The following is a 22,138-nucleotide window of genomic DNA, read 5'->3' on the forward strand; positions in this document are numbered from 1 at the left end:
ACTACTTTATGGTTCCAATTTTCAAGATGAAAGAATTTCAAGAAAACAGAAAACCTGTGGATAGTGCAAATATTATTTTCTGAAATCCTATTTTACACTGTCTCATTCAGGTTTCATTCTAGTCCTGTGATAATTTTCTATTATGTTTACCATGGCTGCTGCTTTTTCTACCTTTCTAAATTAACCCCATTGATGGTTTCATCTCAGTTGATTAACAGGTTGATGTCAGATTGCTATAATCACAGGTGAATCAGGAAGATTGATTGTGTGTCATCAAGTCATTTTGACTCCATAGAAAGAAAATCCATAGAATTTGACTACAGAGATCTCCATGATAATCTATTCCTAACCTGCTCTTCCATGACTCCCAAGGGTGCCTTTGCATTGCTGGCAAACTCCATCCATCTTAGCAATAGCACTAGCACTTAGACTTATATGCCACTTCATAGTGCTTTACAGTACTCCTTAAGAGGTTTACAAAGTCAGCATATTGCCCCCAACAATCTGGGTCCTCATTTTACTGACCTCAGAAGGATGGAAGGATGAGTCAACCTTCAGCCAGTCAGGATTGAACTCCTGGCAGTGGGCAGAGTCAGCCTGCAACATTGCATTGTAATCACTGCACCACCATGGCTCTTGCTGTGCAGTACTTGCTGCAGTACTTGTAATAAAAATAATTAATAAATCAATTATATTGACTAATCAATGAGATCGGTCCATGTAGCCGATTCATAGTTTATTTTGAGTACTGTATACCCTTTAAATAATCCCTAAGGAAGTTTGAGATGGTTCTGTTTGTTATCACTAAGGGTAAATGAGAGCAATAAAAGGTGACTAATTAAGTGATATAGATTTAATAATGTTTGACCCCAAAAGATTCTGGGAGTTTTATGTCTTAAAAAAACCAGGACAATAAAAAGAACAAAACAATATGTGTCCAGAAAAATAAGAATCTAAGAAATAAAAATCTTTAGACCAGGGGTATCAAACTCGCCATGTCACGTGACGTGTCGTGACGTATTGTGACTTTTTTTTCCATTGCCGGCAATGGGGTGGGCGCGGCTTCCGGCCTGCGGGCCGGCAGCTTGACACCCCTGCTTTAGACGCTCATCAAACTCCTCCCCCTCCCTTCCTCGGTGGTCTGCAAACAACTGCAAAATCCATGCAATTGCATGCATCTGACCAACAAATTCCCTACGACGTCAGCAATAGGATGCAGCTGCAATGTTTACTCAAAGACTATGACTTAATACCTATGAACAAATCCGAGTCCAGTTCTTCATACGGTCTTTTTTCTTTTGCTGCTTCTCTTAGAGCATGAAATGCCAAAGGATGATCCAAACCATTTTCTCTCTCTTGATCTTGGCCAGCTGCATCACTGCATTCAAGCCTTCCCACACAAATCTGCAGACATTCATTGGCTGTGCTGTGCGAGAGTTCACTTTCCTGGCCAAGAAGCCTGGATGCAAGGGGCTGCGCATCACCACTGATGCCTGCTGGGGCCGCTGTGAGACATGGGAGGTAAGACCAGTGGCCCATGGCTCATTGTATGGATTTCGCTCTCTTGTCCAGGTTACTAATGGCCATGCTTTAAAGGGGAGGCAGGGTACAGTTTAATGGCAGAGGAGATGTTTTCGGTGCAGGAGATCCCAGTCCAGCATATCTATGGTAAAAGGAGCAAGGAGCAAGTTCCAGAAGATATCTGTTTGAAATGCATGGTGATCCATTCTGTGCTGCCTCTACTGATGTGTAGCAGATCTCCAGCATTTCAGGTACAGGTATTTACCTGTTCCTTGATCTTTTTCGACATTTAAATAAATATTTTCCTGACCTGATATTGGGAAATGTCCAAAGAGTTCATTCATTTCATTGAATCTACTGTATATTTCTAACATACCCATAATCAAATACCTTTTATATATCATGGTAGGATAAGTAAATGTATAATACCCTTCACTCTAGATGATGACTACATTATGCAAATTAAGGAAAACTTCTTATTTTTCTATTTTGCATAATTTGTTCTATCTGCTAATTATGTGAGAAAGCCAGGATACTGAAAACCTGCTTGCAACTTTCCCTTTGTGGTTTTTAAAGACTTCAGATGGTATCTCACTTAGATTTCAGTAGACATTGACAATTGCAGTAAATACTGGAAACATGTTTGCTTTTTAAATGAAAGCCAGCATTCTTAGGAACCTAAGCTATGTATTCAGCATTATACTTTCTCTTTGGTTCTTTCTGCACTTCCATCGAATTGTATCATGTCCATATTAGTACAAATACAGGATTACAATCAAGAGATGAGACAGATATCTTCACCCCAATGTTCTATAAATACATGGGTGCTGCTTAGAACTTTAGGTGGATTAGAGAGACATATAAATTGTAAATATATAAACAAATAAATGTCAGAAGGCAGAAATAAGGCACAAACCTGATTCAAAATCCTGATCACACTTACAAATTGCTTGGAAGTCTATAGTTATTCAGCCCTACACAAAAATGGCCCTTTCCTTCTGAGGAAGACTCAAGGAGTGTCTGTGTCATACATATGACACAGAGATGAGGAATGGGAGTAGTTGACTCTCAGCTCACATGCTGCAGTAATCTGTTTTGATAATTCCCAAATAGGCCTTCTCCTGCAGTTATGAGGTATTGGCAATCCTACAGTATGTATCTGCTAGTACTAAGTCCATTTACAAGGTAAATGCATATAAGATTACAACTATTGTGAATTAAAATGGAAAAGTCAAATCAACACCAAATATTTTTGCTGAGTGTTCAGGTGCTGAAGTGAGGTCGTTGTATCATAAATGAGAATCAATTGCTTGAGAATTTCATATGGCAGGCTCCCTCCCCACCCCACCCCATTTTTTAAGCTTTAGTGTTGTATAGCAAAGCATTTCTGCAGAGTTTATGTAATGCTTTAATTACATAATTCAGAAAGCTTCTTATGACTTAAGTATTTAACGGGAAACTGTCCTTTATTGCGCCATTGACAGAAAATTCCCTGGAGATTAAAATAGAGCCCCTGATTTACAAATGATATATTTTATTCCATATCCTAATAATATGTCTATTTCTAATTTTAAGTTGCCTCAGAAGTATTGTAATTATACTGTTAGGGAGCTATGAAGGAGAGGCAAGGAAATCCACACACACACACACGAGTGGAGAAAAATTAATGACTAAGTTTAGCCTTCTTTTTCAAAGGCAGGTAAGCCCAAACTTTGTTTTTGACAGTACAGTGATTTTATTAAAAGCAAGACTGGCCACTTAATAGGAAAAACACAATTATGGATTGAATCAGTCTGAACATCCATTGATTGCAGGAGACATTAGCAAAAAAAGGGTAAAGGTTTCCCGGTGCAGTCATATCCGATTCTAGGGCACGTTGCTCATCTCAGTTTCTTGGCCAAGGGAACCAGTGTGCTCATGTGGCCAGCATGGCTGTACGCCACAGAATGCTGTTACCTTCCCACCGAAGTGGTACCTATTAATCTTCTTGCATTTGCATGCTTTCGGACTGCTAGGTGGGCAGGAGCTGGGGCAAGTAACAGGAGTTCACAATGTTGTGCAGAGTATGGGTCTCGAACCCAGGCTGACAGGTCTCCACCTGACAAGCTCAATGTCTTTAATTGCTGAGTCATCATGCTCCATATTTATGTATTGAATTCATCTGAGCATCTACTGATTGCAGAAGATGTTAGCAGCAGCCACCAAATATGGCGGCCCAGAACAGGGAGCGGGGAGAAGGTGGGGAAAAAAGGGGATGGTTTTCTGTGAGGGGCAGCCACACATGCACACACAAAAACAGCTTCATTTGTGTGAGTGGCGGGGCACATGCACCCGCTGCTTGCACAAGTGTGGTTGCGAGCCCTGGTGCCCGCCACTTGTGTGAGTTGGGTTGTGTGCGTGCACTGGCCCATCACTCACGTGGCCTGGTTACGAATAGGCCATGGCCCAGAAGTGGGCCGTGACCCACAGATTGGGGACCCCTGGCATAGAATATGTGCGATTGAATCAACCTTGGTATCTAAACATATACAGATACTTTCTTGAAAAGGGATTTTGTTAACTCTCAATGATGGAAATTGTACTGTAATCCAACCCCCACCCCCACCCCACAGAGAATAACTGACAGGTGGGGGACGGTTCAGTTTGAGGCATGAAGATTCAGCATATAGAATAGATCATCTTGCTACAACTCCAGGCTGGAAAATTAACCTTTTGAATAATTACTTGATCCAGCTGTTAAAAGCTGAAAAGCCAAATGTTATGTTAAAAGCTACTCCTGGCTTAGGTTAAAATACTGATAACTTTAGAAGAGAATATTAGTAGTTCAGAGTTGAACTGGGAGTCCTCGGTACTCTCAGAGTTTGATTGTTTTCTTGCAGATGTTAACAAACTAAACAACATCCCCAGAGTTACTAGGGTGTAGGGTTTGCTCTCATTTTATGTACTAGTGGTTTTCCCTGTCAGTGTTGGTGGGGCCAGTCTTTGAGGTTCCTTGATTAGGCTGTTATTTGCTGTTAGCTTGTTTGTCTGAGACAGTGGTTTGGGGTTTTGTTTCCTAGATTGTTGGATTATTTTGGATTATATTAAAACATAATATTTAGCTTTTCAGCCTTTAAAAGCTGGATCAAGTAATCATTCAACAGGTATAGATTAATACTAGACCAACAATCAAGAAGCAAACAAAAAAAAATTGCTTCCAGCAAAGGCTAAATATAGTTAGCCAGATGTGTTACAAACTCAAAGCCTGGTATTTGAAAGCATAACATTTCAGCCAATAGATTAAGTTATTTAAAACTTTAAAAAAAACTATTTAAGGCAGCCCAGCATCTTATCATGTATGACACTGAGCACCATGGATCCTAAGTTCAGCCTTTGTCATCTCCAGTTAAATGATTGAGTAACAAGTAATAATATTCCTGCTTGACACATTGGAGATTTACTAATTTAGATTAAATAATCCAGCAGAATGCTATTTTTTCCCTTCTTTATAAATAGAAACCAGTCCTGGATCCCCCTTATATTGAAGCCCACCATCGAGTCTGTACATACAATGAGACCAAACTGATGACAGTGAACCTGCCAAACTGTGCTGCCAGTGTTGATCCTCTCTTCACATATCCCAAAGCCATCCGCTGTGACTGCAGTGTGTGCCTTACCACAACCACAGAATGTGAGACCATCTGAATACTTCAACTTATCCAGAACACTTTCTGGGGTCAAATCCTCTCCAGGTGAAGACTACAATACGGCAATGATAATACTGTAGTAGATCATAGTGATGCACATCAGGAAGATGTAGCTACCTAGTTCTGAAGCTTTTTTTCTGTTTGCCAACTTTGAATAGATCTGAATAACTTGCAATTTTCATAGTCTTTTCAGTATACTTGTACAGTTAACGTCTTTTCAATTGTTGTCAATTTTATACAGATTAGAATTTATCTGGGATCATTTCATCAGAATTTGCATAAATCCCAAACTGTATTTTCTATTTGCTTCCTGATATTATCCCCAGTATGTTCTAAAAGCAGTATAAATATGACCCAAGTTTGCATTTGCACTTTAACATTTTCAGAGGATCAGTTAGAACGCTTTAAATATATACCAAAGGGGTGTTCACACACTACATTTGATGCATGAGCAGTACATATTTATCCTATCAACAGCTAAATTTGTCCAACATTCTTAATTTGACAACTGAACTAATTCATTTTGGGGATTTGTGCAATATACTGAATTATAAGCTAAATATATATGCACTGACTATAGATCAAATACAAAGGATGAAATCTCTTTTTTTCCTACCCAAAAAAGTTTTTTCACTGAAAGCACCTGCACAGGACATTGAATCCTCTACAATGCTGAAACATTAGTCATTATTCTTAATTAACAAGCGGGTGAGGGGGGAGGAATTCAGGCTCATAAAAATACTGCAGCTCTTTTTGTTCATTTAGGCTTGGATGAATAAAATTGTGACTCTGAAACGTATTCATTAAAGCAGGAGGTAGTTGGATATATATAATTTATCAACTAAAAACCTTACTTCTGAAAACTAAATAAAAAGTCAAGGGGTTTTATTGCCAAGAATTTATTCAGTAATGGAAGAGAGAATATAATGCAATAAGAACAATTAAGATAATATACGATTTAAAACAGGTTAAAAAGAAACACAGAACAGAGTTAAAAAAATAATAATAATCTGTGAGTGTGCATCTACCCTTGGGCACATACAATTGTGCAACATGGTAATTCTTCCTTGCCTCTTAAACCATAGGACCTCAATACAGATAAAGATAAAAAAGAACAAAATATGAATCTATGTTAATATCATTAATTTTTTTTAAGTTTTCAGAAAGTGGGCGATTTGGGGGTAAAGCAATGGGGGTGAAGTAATGGAGGCAATGAATTCTACAGCTTGAGAATAATGTTGGAGGTAACCTTTCCTGCATTCTCAGCAATCAGACCTCTGTTAATATAGACGTCCTTAAGCAGCCTTCTTCTGCTGATCTTTGATCCCAGACAGGTTTATACCGAGACATACAGCCCTTAGTCTCTAAGTTGTTCATAGATTTAAAAATTAAAATAAAATTATTAAATTGCAGCGGATAGTAGCTGTCAACTAGTGGAGGTCTTTTATCATGAATCTACTGTGTTTCTGCGCTCATGTACCAGTTTGCATCTGCTGAGCCTTTTTGATATCTTCAGATATCTTTCCGCACATAGACTAGCTGCAAAGTAACCATGCAATGAAGGCAGTCCTTGACTTATGATCACAATTGTGTCCAGAATTTCAGATCCTAAGCAAGGTGGTTGTTAAGTGAGTCATGCCCAATTCTATGATCTTTTTTTCATAGTTGTTAAGCAAACACTGAAGTTATTAGGTAGTCATTAAGCAAATTTGACTTCATTGATTTTGCTTGCCGGAAGCTGGCTGGGAAGAGTTACAAATAGTGATCACATGATCCTGGGATGCTGTAACCATTGTAAATGCATGCTGGTTGCCAAGCATCCAAACTATGATCACATGACTGTGGGATGCTGCAATGGTTGTAAGTTGTAAGTCACATTTTCAGTGCCTTTGTAACTTTGAAAGATTGCTAAATGAATGGTTGTAAATCAAGGATGATCTGTACTGCAGTCCATAATGCATGCCTAAACTGCTAGTTTCTAAAGTGCCTTGCACACTGCTGGTGTAACAACAATAACAATGCTAGTAATCATGAATCTCTCTCAGAGCTCCTGTTGGTGGAAGAGGAAGTAGTAGGATGGATGTGACTAAAGTCTATAGAAATTGGGACAATTTTGGTTTGGTAAAACATGAGCTCTCGACCCAGGACTTGTTGGGACAACATGACCATATACTCAAAGGCCAAGTGGCTTAGATATTCCATTACTCTGATGGCTGGAATATCTTTACCCTTAGTAACTGGCTTGCTTGAAATGAGGATAAGTTGCTTTCCATTTTTTTAAAAAATATTTTGCTATAGTTTGAGAAGCCTTCGTAGGAGAAAAGCAGTGTTAGTTCCAGAAGGAGTCAGGTAGCACCTTTCTAGACAGACACAAAATTAATAAATGCAATTTATTGAAGGCATACGACTGATAAAAGCTTTTTCCTTTTCATAAAATATGTTAATCTGAAAAGGTGCTACCAGACTGTTTCTCATTTTTAAACAGGTTGTAAAGCATTTTTTTTCTTCCTTCACCACATTCAGGTAATGTTGTATAATTAATTAGAATTCTCATCCTCCATAAGCTGCTTGTCTAAACAGTGATTTTCCTTGATTAATGGGGGGATTGCTCAAAGCCAACATTTAAAATCAGCAGAGTATTTACAAGAACTATCGTGGACTCTAACCACACTGGCTTCAGTCCACTCAACTGAGCAGACACTACACCTGATTAACTTGAGCATCTCTTTGGTAAAGACATCATCATAATTTAATTCCATCATCATTTTGTAGAATACAGTGCTGAGACGTTATATCAGCAGAGAAACTGGAGATCTTTTGAGTTACATCTCTTAAAAGCCATCTTGTCTGATGTCTGTTGAAACAAGTTTGTTGTTCCTTTTACACCTGTTGTTTTTACCAGAAGATCCTCTCTCAGGAAAGTGAGCTGTCAGAGTGTAATCACAAATTGGCAAGTAGAGTCCTTGTGCATTCCATCCAGCTGTTCAGCCTTTGCTTTTCAAGTTAAAAATTTGCAGAATATTTCAGTATGACAATAAACTTTGTGATCTCTTTAAGGGGGGCAGGGACTGATTTCATCTGTACATGCACTGTCTGCAGGATTTAAGAGGCAAGCTTAAATCTAATCACTGTGTGCATTACTATGTTTTGTTTTGTTTTTATTTATTTTATTTTATTTCATGATATTTCCATGCTAGTTCAGGTCCTCCATAACAATTCTAAATCAAATGGTTAAAGTACAGTTACAATTTAAAATAGAATGGCAGATTTAAATCATTATATTGATAGTGGAGCTTTGAACTTTAAAAGGGAGAGAAATTCACAACTCCGTTAAAAGAATGTTCTACTCTAAATCCTTAAACAGACTGATGAGGTTTCTGAAAGGAGTTAGGCTTATTATAGTTGTTTATATTATGTCACTTGGAATAGCATTCAAAGAAGGCTAGATGTCATGTTGTTTATGATTTTATAGATTAAGAGGAGCAAAGCTAAGCCAAGAAACAGAATGGAAACACAGTCTTGTTAGTAGTTGTGCAGAATATTAAGCAGAGAATTTTTCTCACCACATGATAGCTGAGATGCCAGGAACTGAATGTGCTATACAACTCAGCTATGATCCTTCCTCCTTTAGACTGCGATTTGATTGATAGCGGTTTCAGGATTGAGGAAACCTCATTATAGGACCTCTTAGGATCCCTTAGAAGGCTATTACATTTTTGTCTCCTCCCTCAATGGTTCTCTTTTTCTTGAAACTCAGGTCACAGTGCACCACATCCTGGAATACATACTTGGCTGGCAGTGATGATTCTGATAAGCTTCTGCTTGTTAAATAACTTGTGTCCAGATGAGGGCAACAGACACACACACACACACACACACCTTACTCAATTCAATTAGCAAAAATCTAGCTTGATATTTATTAAACACCAGCACTTCACTGCATCAGAATAGAGATGGAAAATAGGACACCAGGTGATCCCTCCTCTATTCTGCATAATGAAAGAAATAATTGGTGGAAAGCAATAATATATTCAACAAAAGGGACCTCATCTCATACACCAACTGACAAACTGGCTAACTGGGTGGACATTTGCAGCATCATGATTAGGGGAAAAATATCTCTAAAAGAAGTTATGCATGCTTTGGAATGATTTTTCTTTTTACTAGTAGACTAGACAACCTATGATTCTTTGGGTCATTCTTCTTTCCACATATTATAATATGGGCTTGTGCTGTTTCTCCTCCCCTCATGGCTTCAGGAGAGGGAGAAGCTGCTTCCTCCTTCTCCTTAGCTGACTGTGGAAATGCCTGCCACTTCACTAAGGGAAGTGGAAACAAAGGGAGTGATGAACCATGAGAATAACTGCTCCCTCCCCCCACTCTCCATTTTGGTATGTCCCCATAGTCCTGTCTCTGAAGGGAGGAAGAAGGTTTACTTATCACTGGCACTTCCTAGTCAGTCTTCCTTCTCTGACTCAACAGTACTGCATACCACTTTGTGGTGAGCTAGGGGAACAAAAGAGAACAGCAGACTGTGAAGATAACTGCATCCTCACCCCCCCCCCCCCCATTCCAATGTATACCAAGGACTTCCTACTGGGAGGAAGAGAGCTCACCCGTCAACTATTTAGAGCTATTCCCAGTGCTTTTTTTGTAAAAAAAAAAAAAAAAGGTGCCGGAACTCACACATATCATACAACCTGCCTTGTCTGCCCTACAAGGTTCCATCCAAAAAAGGTGCCGGAACTCCGTTCTGGGCGTTCTATGACAAAAAAAAGCCCTGGCTATTCCAATGGTATAACAAATGTTTCAGAATAAACTTTTCTTGCTGTTTGGAAGCAATGACTTGAATAATGTGGAATTCTTTGGCCCCTTGAGTAACATGTCACTTTTGGAAATGTTTGCCTACATACAACAAGTAACAATGACAGAGGCAAGCCAATCACTATGTTAAGAGATCTGCTCAGTGTCAACACTTAGGTACCTAACTGTCCTTGCTGACCCCAACATTTAAGTCAAATGTTAACCAAACTTTAGGCCTAAAATTATCTGCAGATTCTCCAATCTGCCCTGACACAGCTGAATTTCCTGATGTACTCTTAGGGAATTATAACACCCCAACCCAAGAACTCCTACAGCATTTAACTGTTTAATAATGCAGCCCCAAAGCAACAACAACATTAATCCAAACCAAGGTTTGACAAGGACTGTATTAATGCAAACAAAGCTCTTGCTATCAGTTACCGGACTTATGTATCCAATACTATGCCGAGGGCTTCACAGGACCTCCTCCAGCAGAAAAGATACTATAAACAATTGCTGGCATGCAAGAAAAAGAAAGCCATGGCAAACAATTGGACATGACTCTTTCTAATGATTCAGATTCGTTCTGGCATATAACATCATGCTTCCAAAGAAATGGCCCAGCCAAGGTGCCCTGTCCCATCTCCCCAGGGACCTGGGAGGCATTCAGTCGGGAACTCTATATGGACATCTCTTTTGGAAGTGGAACTTTAGCAACTTTAGCATCTGATCCACGTGACCCTGGAAATGCTGCAATGGTTATAAATGTGAAAAACAGTCATAAGTCACTTTTTTCAGTGCTGTTGTAATTTTGAACAGTCACTAAATGAACTGTTGTAAGTCGGGGGCTACCTGTATAGAAAATCTACCAATGTGGGCACCAGTGACAAAGATCAAGAATCAGGTTGTGAACATCCTTGTCATATAGGACTCATATCTAGCATGAGAGTTTTGGTCAAGCAATCTCCACTAAATTAATTAAAAGGTCTCTATCGTTTATAAACACACACATGCACACATTGAAAAAATACACATACACAAATATATATTTAAAATGTTTATTTTAAGAATCATGTATCAATGATATAAATTGTAGAAAACATTTGCAAAGAAAGCATTTACAACAATAAAAGCCTTTTGGTTATAATAGGTACTTTCTTGGGGTTTCCTAGCTGGGTGAGAATTGGAATGACAACCATTTTTCTGTATTCACAAGTAGCTTCTAAGTTATATGTTTATAGCTAGTTAAACCTAATAGGAAGAACAGAAGTTGTCAGTGCTTTCAATCACATAGCATCTAAACTGATGAAGCTAGCCAACCAGGCCTCTCTGTGCAAGGGGATCAATTCCAAAGATCACCAGAGGAGGCCATAGATTGGAATCATTTTGCATCTGCATAGATTATTGCCAATTGGACTGAATCAAGACAGGCAGAATTGGCAAAAGCAATGGGAGAAAGAGGTGAAGCTATTGAAAAAGAGAGCAGTTGAAGCCATTTTGTATATGCTTCATCCCAACTTTGAAGCAAACATTGCTTCTAATGTACTGCTGCTCCTAATAAAAATCCTGCATCCAGTAAGCATTTTAGTAGTTTAAACTAGTTTTTCCAGGTTGGGGAAAGAGGTAAAATGGTAGTGTGTATTTGTGTGTCTGTTTTGTGTGAGCATACATCCATGTGCGTGAGATGCATGTATCAATTTTCTCAGGATCTTCTTATATTCTACCTCAAGCTGCCTTTTGATCTTGATTGTGCAAATAGCATAAGTGACCCACCTATCCTAGTCTGTCTGAGTTCAGAAGTTAGACAGTTACAGGCGTAGTTAGTACTTGGATGGAAGACCACCAAGGAATAATACCAAACCTGTAGACTATCCTAAGAGTTAAAAAAAATAAAAAGTGTCCCAGAAGAAAACAATGGCCAACTGCTCCCATATTGTCAAGAAAATTAGTAATTAGGAACTGGATTTGAGCTGAGATCATCTATACCAGTATTTCTCAGTCTCAGCAACTTTAAGATGGGTGGACTTCAAACTTTCTGGGAGCTGAAGTCCACCCCCCTTAATGTTGCTGAGGCTGAGGAACACTGATTTATACTGTTTAAAGAGCAGTTTGTAGTTATTGTTGGCTACATATACTTGAATAAAAAATATATTCTAGGAAGAGAAGACTAGATTCGCAAACAGGACATATGTACATTTTCCCCTGCATCCTCTGACTTCTCAAATCCAGACAATTACTATTTCCAAATGATTTTGAAAAATGCACAATGTGAGAGCCTCAGTTTTCATTTAAGAAGTGGATTCTCACACATCCAATAGCAACATGACAATGCAACCTGAGACCATCTTTGGATTATTCTTTGTTTATAAAAGCAAGACAAGAATAGTACTTGAATGACTTTGTATTCTATGCCATCTATTTCAAAGGTATTGCTGTGCGTTCAGTTTGGAAAGACTGAATTGAAACATTGGTCTTCTACATGTGTCAACATGGTCAGCTCCTAAAAATGTCTAAATATTATTTTGTGTGTTTCAAGTTCAATCATTATTGCATATTCATACTGGGATTTACTATCTGCTGTGAACAAATATCTACTGCGAACTCCATGTAGGCATCAGGAAGGGCATCCGGCCAGTAAATGCTCAGCTGTATCCAGTCACCCTGACTCTACCCTGAATTAAGGAACTACAGCAGGGGTGTCAAACAGCAGGCCCGCGGGCTGGATGCGTCTTGCCGAAACCGTGCCCACCTCAGCTCCAGCAATGGGGAAAAAGTTGTGATATGTTGTGACACGTCACGTGACAAGGCGAGTTTAACACCCCTGAACTACAAGGTTGTAAAAAGAAAAAAAATACTGGGATTTGCTAATTTCTTCCTGTGGGTTGCTAATGACAAAACTTGTTCTTTTTGGATCAGTTACAGGATTAGGATGCTTAGATCTTTTTTTACTTCCAGGTGCATCATGGATTCTGACTATATCAAGAATTTCTAAAGTTTTTTTCTTTTATCTGCTGGCTAAGCAGAGAGAAGTTATCTCAACATGAAATTGTATCTACAGATGCGCAGTGATAAAAAACAAACAAACAAGCAGGGCATGAAAAGTAAACAAAGTTGCATTTGAGAGGAATCACAGATTAGGAGGAATCACTTTATAAAGTAGTTTTTTTTTTCTGGTCATGTCCCTCTGTGCAGGATTGGACTATTAATTGGCAACTCTGGTCCATTTTGAACTCCAGGCATCATAGAACTGAGCAGCAGCTGCAACACTTGGCACAAAGTTTCTTCTTTCTCTTGGGATTGAAGATTGTGAGGATTGCTTCATCAAAGACAGCTTTTAGGCCTTTCTGGGTCAAAGCTGAACACTCTAAGTAGCACTGGGCTCCAATCTTGAATGAAAGAGAAAGAGACAATGAGAAGTAAAGTAGAAGAAGAGACCTTGCTGGATCAGACCGAAGGCAGACTTAGTCCAGCATCCTGTACCAAATGCCTCTGGGAATCTAGGAGCAAGCCAGGAGGGTGTTACCCCCCTTTTTCCTAATTCCCATTAAAATGTAACTAAGATGTATACAGTGCTGAGTTTAAATTGACCAGACTACTGAATTTTACTTAACCATGGGCAATAGGACCACATCCCCCATAGCATCCGAGAATGCAGACCGGTACTCTAGCAGTAGGAATCTCTTCTTCTCATTTGCCCTTTTGAGCCCCGGTTCCTGGGCCCTCATCATTATCCAAGGCTTCCCTGCCTCCTCCCTGTCCTCTGAGGATGTCTTCTACAGAGATCATGGCCAAAACAGGAGAGTAATTCTTAGAATGCCATACACTGTACAGTTAAAAATATAGGCATTGTATTTTAAGGGTCTCTCATAGTTTGTGGTGCTGCCCCAACTAAATTTGAAATTAAATTAAAAATCTCAGCCCCAAAGATGCTTTTTTATGAGGCAACTGGACTTTTTTGTTTTTCTTTGAAGACCTTTCGCTTCTCATCCAAGAAGCTTCTTCAGCTCTGAGCTGAAGAAGCTTCCTGGATGAGAAGCAAAACGTCTTCAAAGAAAAACAAGAAAATCCATCTGCCTCATGAAAAAGCACCTTTGGGACAACTATGACCTGGATGACTGAGAATCTCCATAGATAACTAGCTCAGTGTTTCTAAACTGGTTCCATCAGGTTCTTAGATGGAAGAAATGTAACAAAGTAAAATAATTAAAATGTGTGTATCTATTAAGCTGGGAACGAAGTCTAAAATAATGGCAACATGACTGGGGCTATTCACATAACTGAAATCAGTGAGAGGCCAATGCTAAAAGTAGGGAGGTTTTTGGAAACTGTCCTCCAGATATATTGAGATAACAACAACCCAAATTCCATTGACCAATGTCTAGGAATGCTAGGACTTATTTCTGAAGGCTACCAGTTTGTGAAAGGTTTTCTTAAGGGCCAGCATAGTAAAGACTTTAGATGATGAAAACAAATTATACTATACAATGAATTAAATCAAGATCTGCAAAGACAATGCTCTTAGATATATCTATTGTTTCATATTTCTTAGGGGGCAATGGTGATTGAATGAAATCTCTGCTGTGTTTAGCCCTGAGAAAAAGAGAAAGGCCTTTGGCTTAACTCTGCTGATATCAGTTTAGCTACTACTACTGTTGTTGAAGGAAAACAGTACCTCTTTGGCCAATTTGATGCCATGTTCATAAGTCAGGGGCTTCTCTTTCATGTATAATAACCGAGCCAAAGTTCTGGGGTCATCTCGAAGGTCAATCTAGAAATGTATAGACAAACACAAAACTTAAATATCCTTAGACCCCTGTCTCTAATTCTCAAACAATAAACTTCTGCAGCAAAATGCCCAGAGCTATTTGAGCACATCTCGTAGGCGAGGTGTTATTTCTTCCATGCTGATTTCTACACAAATTTAGGTGCCTCATTTTCAGGACCTCCGAAATTACGGTGGCCTAAAATGAGATAAACCACCCAACTCCTTTCATTTTTGGAAGCCTTTGGATTCTTTTATGATAAAATACAATTCGTTGTTGGAAAGTTTCCCCAGCTATTCCCCAACTAGTTTGTGTTTCACAGAGTACCCTGGTTTATCGTTGACGAACATTTCCACTGTTTCTTTTTGGTCATTTACCTGTGTTCCTATCAGAACATAAGGCACATGTGGCATGCAGACTTTCAATTCCGGAACCCATTCCTCTTGGATATTGTGATAGGAAGCAGGGTTTACCACGGAGAAACAGATCAAAAACACATCTGTGTTGGGGTAGGAGAGGGGTCTCAGTTGATTGTAGTCCTCCTGTCAAAGCAAACAGGTACACAGGATGAAACTGTGAATTGCTACTTAGTCTTGGTTGCAGTAACTGCTGGGAATTCACTTCTTATTTCAAAAATATGAAAGGAAAAGGTAGGAAGACTTCAACATCTTTGAAGATGGTCCAAAGCTCCTAAAGTTGTTCAGAAATACTAATATTATGGGGAACATAGCTTTAGAAACAGTCTCTTAAATTAACCAGAAGGTGGTGCTAGTTGCCAGTGTAAACCATGAGATTGGCTTGTTCACATTTTCAAGTTGCTACTGTTCTGAGAGGGGAAAATTGAAATCAATTTAAAAATGTCAGAAACAAAGCTAGCAGGATAAAGTAAGACACTCCATAGCATTGAGATTAATGATATAAGAGTATGACCTCGTCAAAGTTTTATGCCAAGCGAAACCTGCAACATCTTTGAGATATGGAAAACTGGATTTGCTCTAATTATTCATATTTGATATTGTAAGTTTAGGGTGGCAATTATATGATGTTTTTTGTAGAACTGTATATATTTCTATGGTTTTACAGAAATGAAAAATGTCTATTTCAGAATGTCATATGGAAAGAAAAACAGCTTTGTTTTTCATGATTGAAAGGTTATGGCCTGAAAATAAATAAACTGGAGATGTATTACCTGTCCTGCTGTGTCATAAAGTCCAAGCAAATGTTGCCTGCCTCCAACTGTCACAGTAACTGTAGAAAAAGGAAGAGAAGAAGAGAAAATTATTATTATTTATTAAATGTATATTCTGCCTGACTTCCAATGCCTCTAGGCCAGAGATCCCCAACCTTTTGGGCACCAGGGGTTGGTTACCTGGAGAGAGGTTTTTCCGCGGACTGGAGGGGGCATGGTTTTGTGTTCTGCCTGTATTCTGCAGATGGGACTTTCCTTGTTTGTGTGGACCAGTTGCTGGCATGCTGTGGCCCGGTACTGGTCCACAGACCAGGGGTTGGGGACCCCTGCTCTAGGCAGTTTACATATCATTTAAAACATTAAAACAAGATATTAAAATAACAATATACAGGGTAAAAGTGGCAGAGATAACAAACCCAGACGGGAACAAAGAAAAAGAAGAAAACGGGGATTCAATCAGCTCGTCAAAGGCTTGGGTGAAGAGCCAGGTCTTCAAGGTTTGTCAGGCTAGCCCCCAAAATAACATGGAACAATTCAATCTAAGTTCAGTTTTTTATTTGCTTACACGCAACAGACAGAATCTTGCCAGACCAAATGCCTAATGGATATAACCTGGGAAATTCTATGGTGTGGCTATCTGAATACTCTTTCCCTGTCTCTTATCCATCTTCAGGCTGTGCTTCCTACTGTCTGTCCTCCCCGCTTTCTAGAATGTACTCCCTCCTTCCTGAGAAACTGCTGCTTCACTGTAGTCCTTCACATCAGTTCCCCCTCTATGGCATCATCTCTCACAGGGCCCTTTGAAACACCAGCTGGATGGAGCCATTCAGATCTTGAGGTGAACCTCATTTTTCAGTCAGGGACTGCTCCAGAGAAGATACATTTCTGGAGTCCCAATAGTTAGCATTGAACTGACAAGCAAATATGCATCTAGCTGGTGGTCTCCCCCCTTTTTTATTTTTGGTCCATTTACAAGCTACAGATTTTCCCAAACCAATTTCTTGCTCATGACTTTGGATAGATAAGCAAAAACACTCAAAAATAGTGAGTGATGCTGCTTCTGAACATAGGTATTCTATCTACAAGATAGCTGTAAAGATCACGAGTCTTTATGAATCTACCTATAGAGATCCTATAGAGATTTAACTGTGATGGTTATTAGCACATTTGTTATCCAACATAGTTGAAACATATAATGTTTGGGGAAAGCCATACATAGAGATATATAGAGTAACACTGTTGTTGTGATTCCTTAGACATGTCCCCAAAACTTTGAAGTTATGCAGAAGTAAGATTACTAGGGAACAGGGATAATCCAAGCTAATTGTGAAAAGAATAACTCCATAGATTTAGGCTTTGATTACAGTTAGGAATGCATTCACACTATGTGTTTCATAGAATCCATAGTGATCTTTGTGTAACAATTCTTTTTGCCATCCTCAGGACATTGTGGATTAAAATATTGCACAAACTAACTGTCCGCATACATAGCCTTGTTTGTTTATTTATATCTCACCTTTATTATGTTTACAAATAACTCAAGGCAAACATATCGAACACACCTTCCTCCTATTTCCCCCACAATAAAAACCCTGTGAAGTGAGATGGGCTGAGAGAATGACTAGCCCAAAGTCACCCAGCTGGCTTTCACTTGAACTCAAGGTCTCCCTTTCTAGCCAGGCGCCTTAATCACTGAACCAAACTGGCTCTCTAATTAGCACTCTTTGGCTAGAATGGGGGTCATTAGGATCAAGGAGAGACCACCAGGTGACAGATCCTTGAACCCTTGCAACACAGAGTTGCATACTCTGGCACAGTTCTCTTTAGGCTGCAGTGGTTAGTCTGAATCAGAAGGTACTTCCCTGGAGTTTGCACAGCTCCTGTTAGAGGTGGAGGCCGGGGCTTTCCTGAAATAAGAGGACCTTTAGATAGTGCTTCACGCTATTATCACCACCTTTTAGAGCCGTGGTGGGCAGTAGTTAGAATGCAGTACTGCAGGCTAATTCTGCTGACTGTCAACTGCCAGCGGTTTGGCAGTTCGATTCCCACTGGCTCAAGGTTGACTCAGCCTTCCATCCTTCCAAGGTTGGTAAAATGAGGACCCAGATTGTTGGGGGAAATATGCTGATTCTGTAAACCCCTTGTAGAGGGCTGTAAAGCACTGTGAAGCAGTATATAAGTCGAAGTACTATTGCTATTTTAGACCATTGCACTTTATGTGAGGCTGTCTTTAGAGACCATCTGGAAGATTTGTTTATTTGTATAACTGATAGGCTGCCTGACTCCCAACATGTTACATAGGAACATGTAATGCCTGTATTGCAGACCCTCCATTTACTGTACCCTCTTTAAGATCCTAAATCAAATAATGCCTCTTTTCCACTGGCCATATTTTAATTTTGTCTGGCTATATTAATTTTGTCTTATATTGTTTTTCTTGTCTTTTTTCACACTTGAATGGATGACTTTTTAAAATTAAATATATTTAAAATTAAATATATACAGAAAGCAAGGTTAAACAGAAGAAGAAAGAAAGATTCTTCCTAATGTCTTACTGTTTTGATGAGATATGATTGATAGTCCCAAAGCAAAGCTTTTATCTTATACACTTACATCTTCCCATATGTACTGGTTAAAATGTTCTGGGGTGGTGAGGGTGAAGGTTCGTTCTCCGAGCTTGTGGTTTGGCTTCTGAATGTTTCATTATCAGGCTAGGTAGCATCTTCAGTGGAGTTTAGGGAATGTTAGTGTCCACACAGTATCAGGTGTGGATGTGTTATTTGAAGGTCTCATCATGGGTCAGATATGAGTCATCAGTGAGAGCCTTGTGATGGGTCTTATGATAGGGAGGTTACATCAGGTCAGGGTCATTCAGAGGTGAATTGCTGGTGGACCCTCCCAATGACCCTCACCTGGTGTAATCTCCTCATCACAAGACCCTTCACAAACCTCTCACTGATGACTCATACCTGACCCCTCCCCCTCCCACCAGCAGTTCATCTCCCATTGACCCTGACCTGATGTAACCTCCCCATCACAAGACCCATCACAAGCCTTAATTTATGACTCAAACCTGACCCATCACAAGACCCTCACTTGACACCCCCCCCATCTGAAACCCTTATAAACAGAGCACTGACACTGACATCCCCTAAACGCTGAAGATGTTACCTAGCTTGGTAATGAAACATTAGAAAACCAACCCACAAGCTCAGAGAAGGAACCTTCACCCTCATCCTACACTTGAGCTACAGATATTCGCGCTATTGTTCTGGTGTGGGTTTTGTCCTTCACCTGAGCTGTATGGTTTTTACTGCATCAAGAACCATGTTGATTTTTGAATGGCATCCCACGTGGACCTGTGCTTTACTTGCACTATAAGAATTTATGGAGTACAGGTAATCCTTGGCTTACAGCCACAACTGAGCCCAAAATTTCCATCGCTGAGCAAGAGAGTTATTAAGTGAGTTTTGCCCCATTTTATGACCTCTTTGCCACAGTTGTTAAGTGAATTATTGTAGTTGTTAAGTTAGTAACATGGTTGTTATGTGAATCTAGTTTCCCCATTGATTTTGCTTGTTAGAAGATTGCAAAAGGGGGCCACATGAACCCAGGAGACTGCAACTATCATAAATACATTCCAGTTGCTAAGCATTAACATTTTGATCATGTGACTACAGGGATGCTGGAAGCTCATAAGTGGCTCTGATGCATACTTCTAGTTTATGCTCAGTTTCTCTAAATTATCAAGTACCGTACATCCATATTAAGGAATCTGTATATCTGTAGATATATTAATATATATCTACATTCCACATGGGATAACTCAACATGATAAATATTATCCGCCACTCTTTCTTCAACCTTATTTCCATTGACAAAAATGGAAATGTAGAAGAAACAGTGGTGGATAACATTTATCATTTTGACTTATCCTACATAGATTGCCTGCAGCGAGTTGTCCCACCACGAATTGGCAGTAGCAAGATGGCCATGACAAAATGGCCACGCTGGGTTGGCTGTTGCAAGACGGCCATGGCGAGTTGGTTGTGATGAGTTGTCCTAGACCTGCTACAATATATCAAACTGGCCAGGGTGATTTCAATGAATGATGACCCAGCGTTCAACTATTGGAGCTAATCTCTATGTACCAACCTGATGCATTCTATTTTTTTTGCAGCTGTGTCTAGAGGAATGGGACTACACTAAGGCAAAGAGAAGCAAAGGATAATGTTTTGATCAATATATTGATTTTAATACTCTCACAATTAATTTTAGAAGCTGAGGGAGATGCTGCTCATAGAAAAGACCCTGTGTATGAACATAAAATGGTGTGTGATCATTTGGTAAAAATGAAGAAAATGTACAAAATATAAATATTTAAAGAAAAAGTGCAAGTTGTCAGTGTAAGACTAAGGCAATAGTTGGATATTAAAATATTCCAATGGTCACACGTGATCTTTGTTAGAATTTAGTTTATATAAATGTATCAAATTAGTTTTATTTCTTGCTCGTTTCAATAGTTGATTTAAATGGCCTTGACTGATATTTATTCTGTGATACACCCTTTATAGCAGTGAGCTGGCTTCAGAGATTTGAGCTATTGTTTTGTTTTGTTTAACTAGAGTGTAATACACGGAGATGTCATTATGAATCAAGGGGAACAGGTCACAGATAAGCCCTTAGATACAAAGCTTGTGAACAAGAGGCTCAAGGTTCAGGTCCTTATCAGTCAGCCACTCACACATCATTTCTTATTTCAGCCAACAGTAGGTGGAAAGAAGACCCTTTTATGGATATTAGTAGGAACTGAAGATGTTACTTTATTCCAGATCGGACTATTTGTTCATTAATGTCTGCAGTTTTCATTCTGATTTGGAATAGTAAAGACTCTTTTCTAGAGCTGAGCTGCAATGCTATTTTCTACCCATCTTTGAGTTGGTAGAACACCCCCTGTATATTAGAACCTTATTTATTTCTTCATCATGTCACATTGGTCTACAATAAATCCTGCCTCTATTTCTATTTCTATTCACTGTACTCCTCGGACCTCCTTCCTAAGCCTAAGATTTTACATGCTTATAGGGGATACCCTAGGGTAGAATTAGAATAAGGAGGAAAATACAATTTTAACAGTGATACAGCTTAAGAATGATTTAAGAATGACTTATGTCTACCTTAGTCATGGGCTGAGGATGAAATGGAAGCAGCATCATGGGGACATAGTAGACATGGATGTTGCCAAAGCATTTTTGTGCCACACTTAGGTGCAAAAGAGCCTTTTCACCTTTGTGACTGATTAGCAGCAACCCAGCTGTTGCTATGGTGATATAAAGCCTAGTGCTGTTTTATCACAACATTGGCTAATTGGTATCATAAATGGCTAATGTGAATGTTTGGGTTCTTTCTGTTTCACGATCTATTTTTAATTGGGTAGTAAGGACTGAACTTGGACAGGTGCTTTATTACTGTCCCTTAGGAATTAACTGGAAATCAGGTACTTTTGCTCAACTGCTACAAATCAATCAAACATTTAACAGTCAAAAAATTTCTGCTAAGTTAGAAGTGGGCTTTCTGCCAATTATGAACTTGGGGCGATGAGTTATGGTGGCAAACAGATTAACTACCCAGCAGGATTCCTGTAGGAATCTGATAGACAACCCCAGGGCTTTGGCATTTATTTTGACATCTTGGGAACTGGTATTAGGTCTGCATAAATATTCTTTCTACAGTATAGTAAATTCTGTTCTTCTGCTGGCAAACTAACAAATCGTATTACAAACATGCAACCATTTCCAGCAGAAGAAACTCCAAATTTGCTGCTTCATCCAACTTTAAAATTCATCAACAACAGCCAAAGAAAGAGAGAGATAGAGATTGAATGTTCCACAGACTTTTCCCCTCTAACATAGGTCTCTGAAAGTCTGGCTGAAGTTGTAGAGAAGGAAACAACTCCCTGTCTGTAAAAAATAATAATAAATATTTGTAAGATGTCAAACTCTATTCATCTGTCTCTGGCATGACCAACCAATTCTTGATTTTTTTTAAAAAAATATCTCTTTTGCCATTTTACACTTTCTTCATCTTTACAAAATGATGTCTTGTGTAAATGATCTTTTCTCTCCCCCGCCCCTTTCACCTTTCTTAGCTATGTACAATGGTACTCAAGAAAGAAT

General features: G+C 39.1%; 2 protein-coding genes across 2 annotated transcripts in view; one reads left to right on the forward strand and one right to left on the reverse strand.

The window, feature by feature from the left end:
• Positions 1-1,317: 1,317 nt before the first annotated feature.
• Positions 1,318-5,205, forward strand: GPHB5 (glycoprotein hormone subunit beta 5). Its single transcript, XM_015826344.1, has 2 exons — positions 1,318-1,521; positions 5,017-5,205. Exons 1-2 carry the CDS (start codon positions 1,318-1,320, stop codon positions 5,203-5,205), a joined length of 393 nt encoding a protein of 130 aa, XP_015681830.1.
• A 7,966-nt stretch (positions 5,206-13,171) lies between these two features.
• Positions 13,172-22,138, reverse strand: part of RHOJ (ras homolog family member J) — a 57,135-nt gene continuing 48,168 nt past the window's right edge. The window contains exons 2-5 of the mRNA XM_015826343.2: positions 15,963-16,021; positions 15,151-15,315; positions 14,683-14,778; positions 13,172-13,396 (exon numbers count right to left, since the gene is read on the reverse strand). Of these exons, the coding sequence (XP_015681829.1) occupies positions 13,250-13,396; positions 14,683-14,778; positions 15,151-15,315; positions 15,963-16,021 (467 nt within the window). The 3' untranslated portion in view covers positions 13,172-13,249. The remainder of the gene's footprint in view (positions 13,397-14,682; positions 14,779-15,150; positions 15,316-15,962; positions 16,022-22,138) is intronic.

The sequence above is a fragment of the Protobothrops mucrosquamatus genome, unplaced genomic scaffold, assembly GCF_001527695.2.
Source record: "Protobothrops mucrosquamatus isolate PMUCROS unplaced genomic scaffold, P.Mucros_1.0 scaffold3066, whole genome shotgun sequence".
In the NCBI taxonomy this organism is placed as follows: domain Eukaryota; kingdom Metazoa; phylum Chordata; class Lepidosauria; order Squamata; family Viperidae; genus Protobothrops; species Protobothrops mucrosquamatus.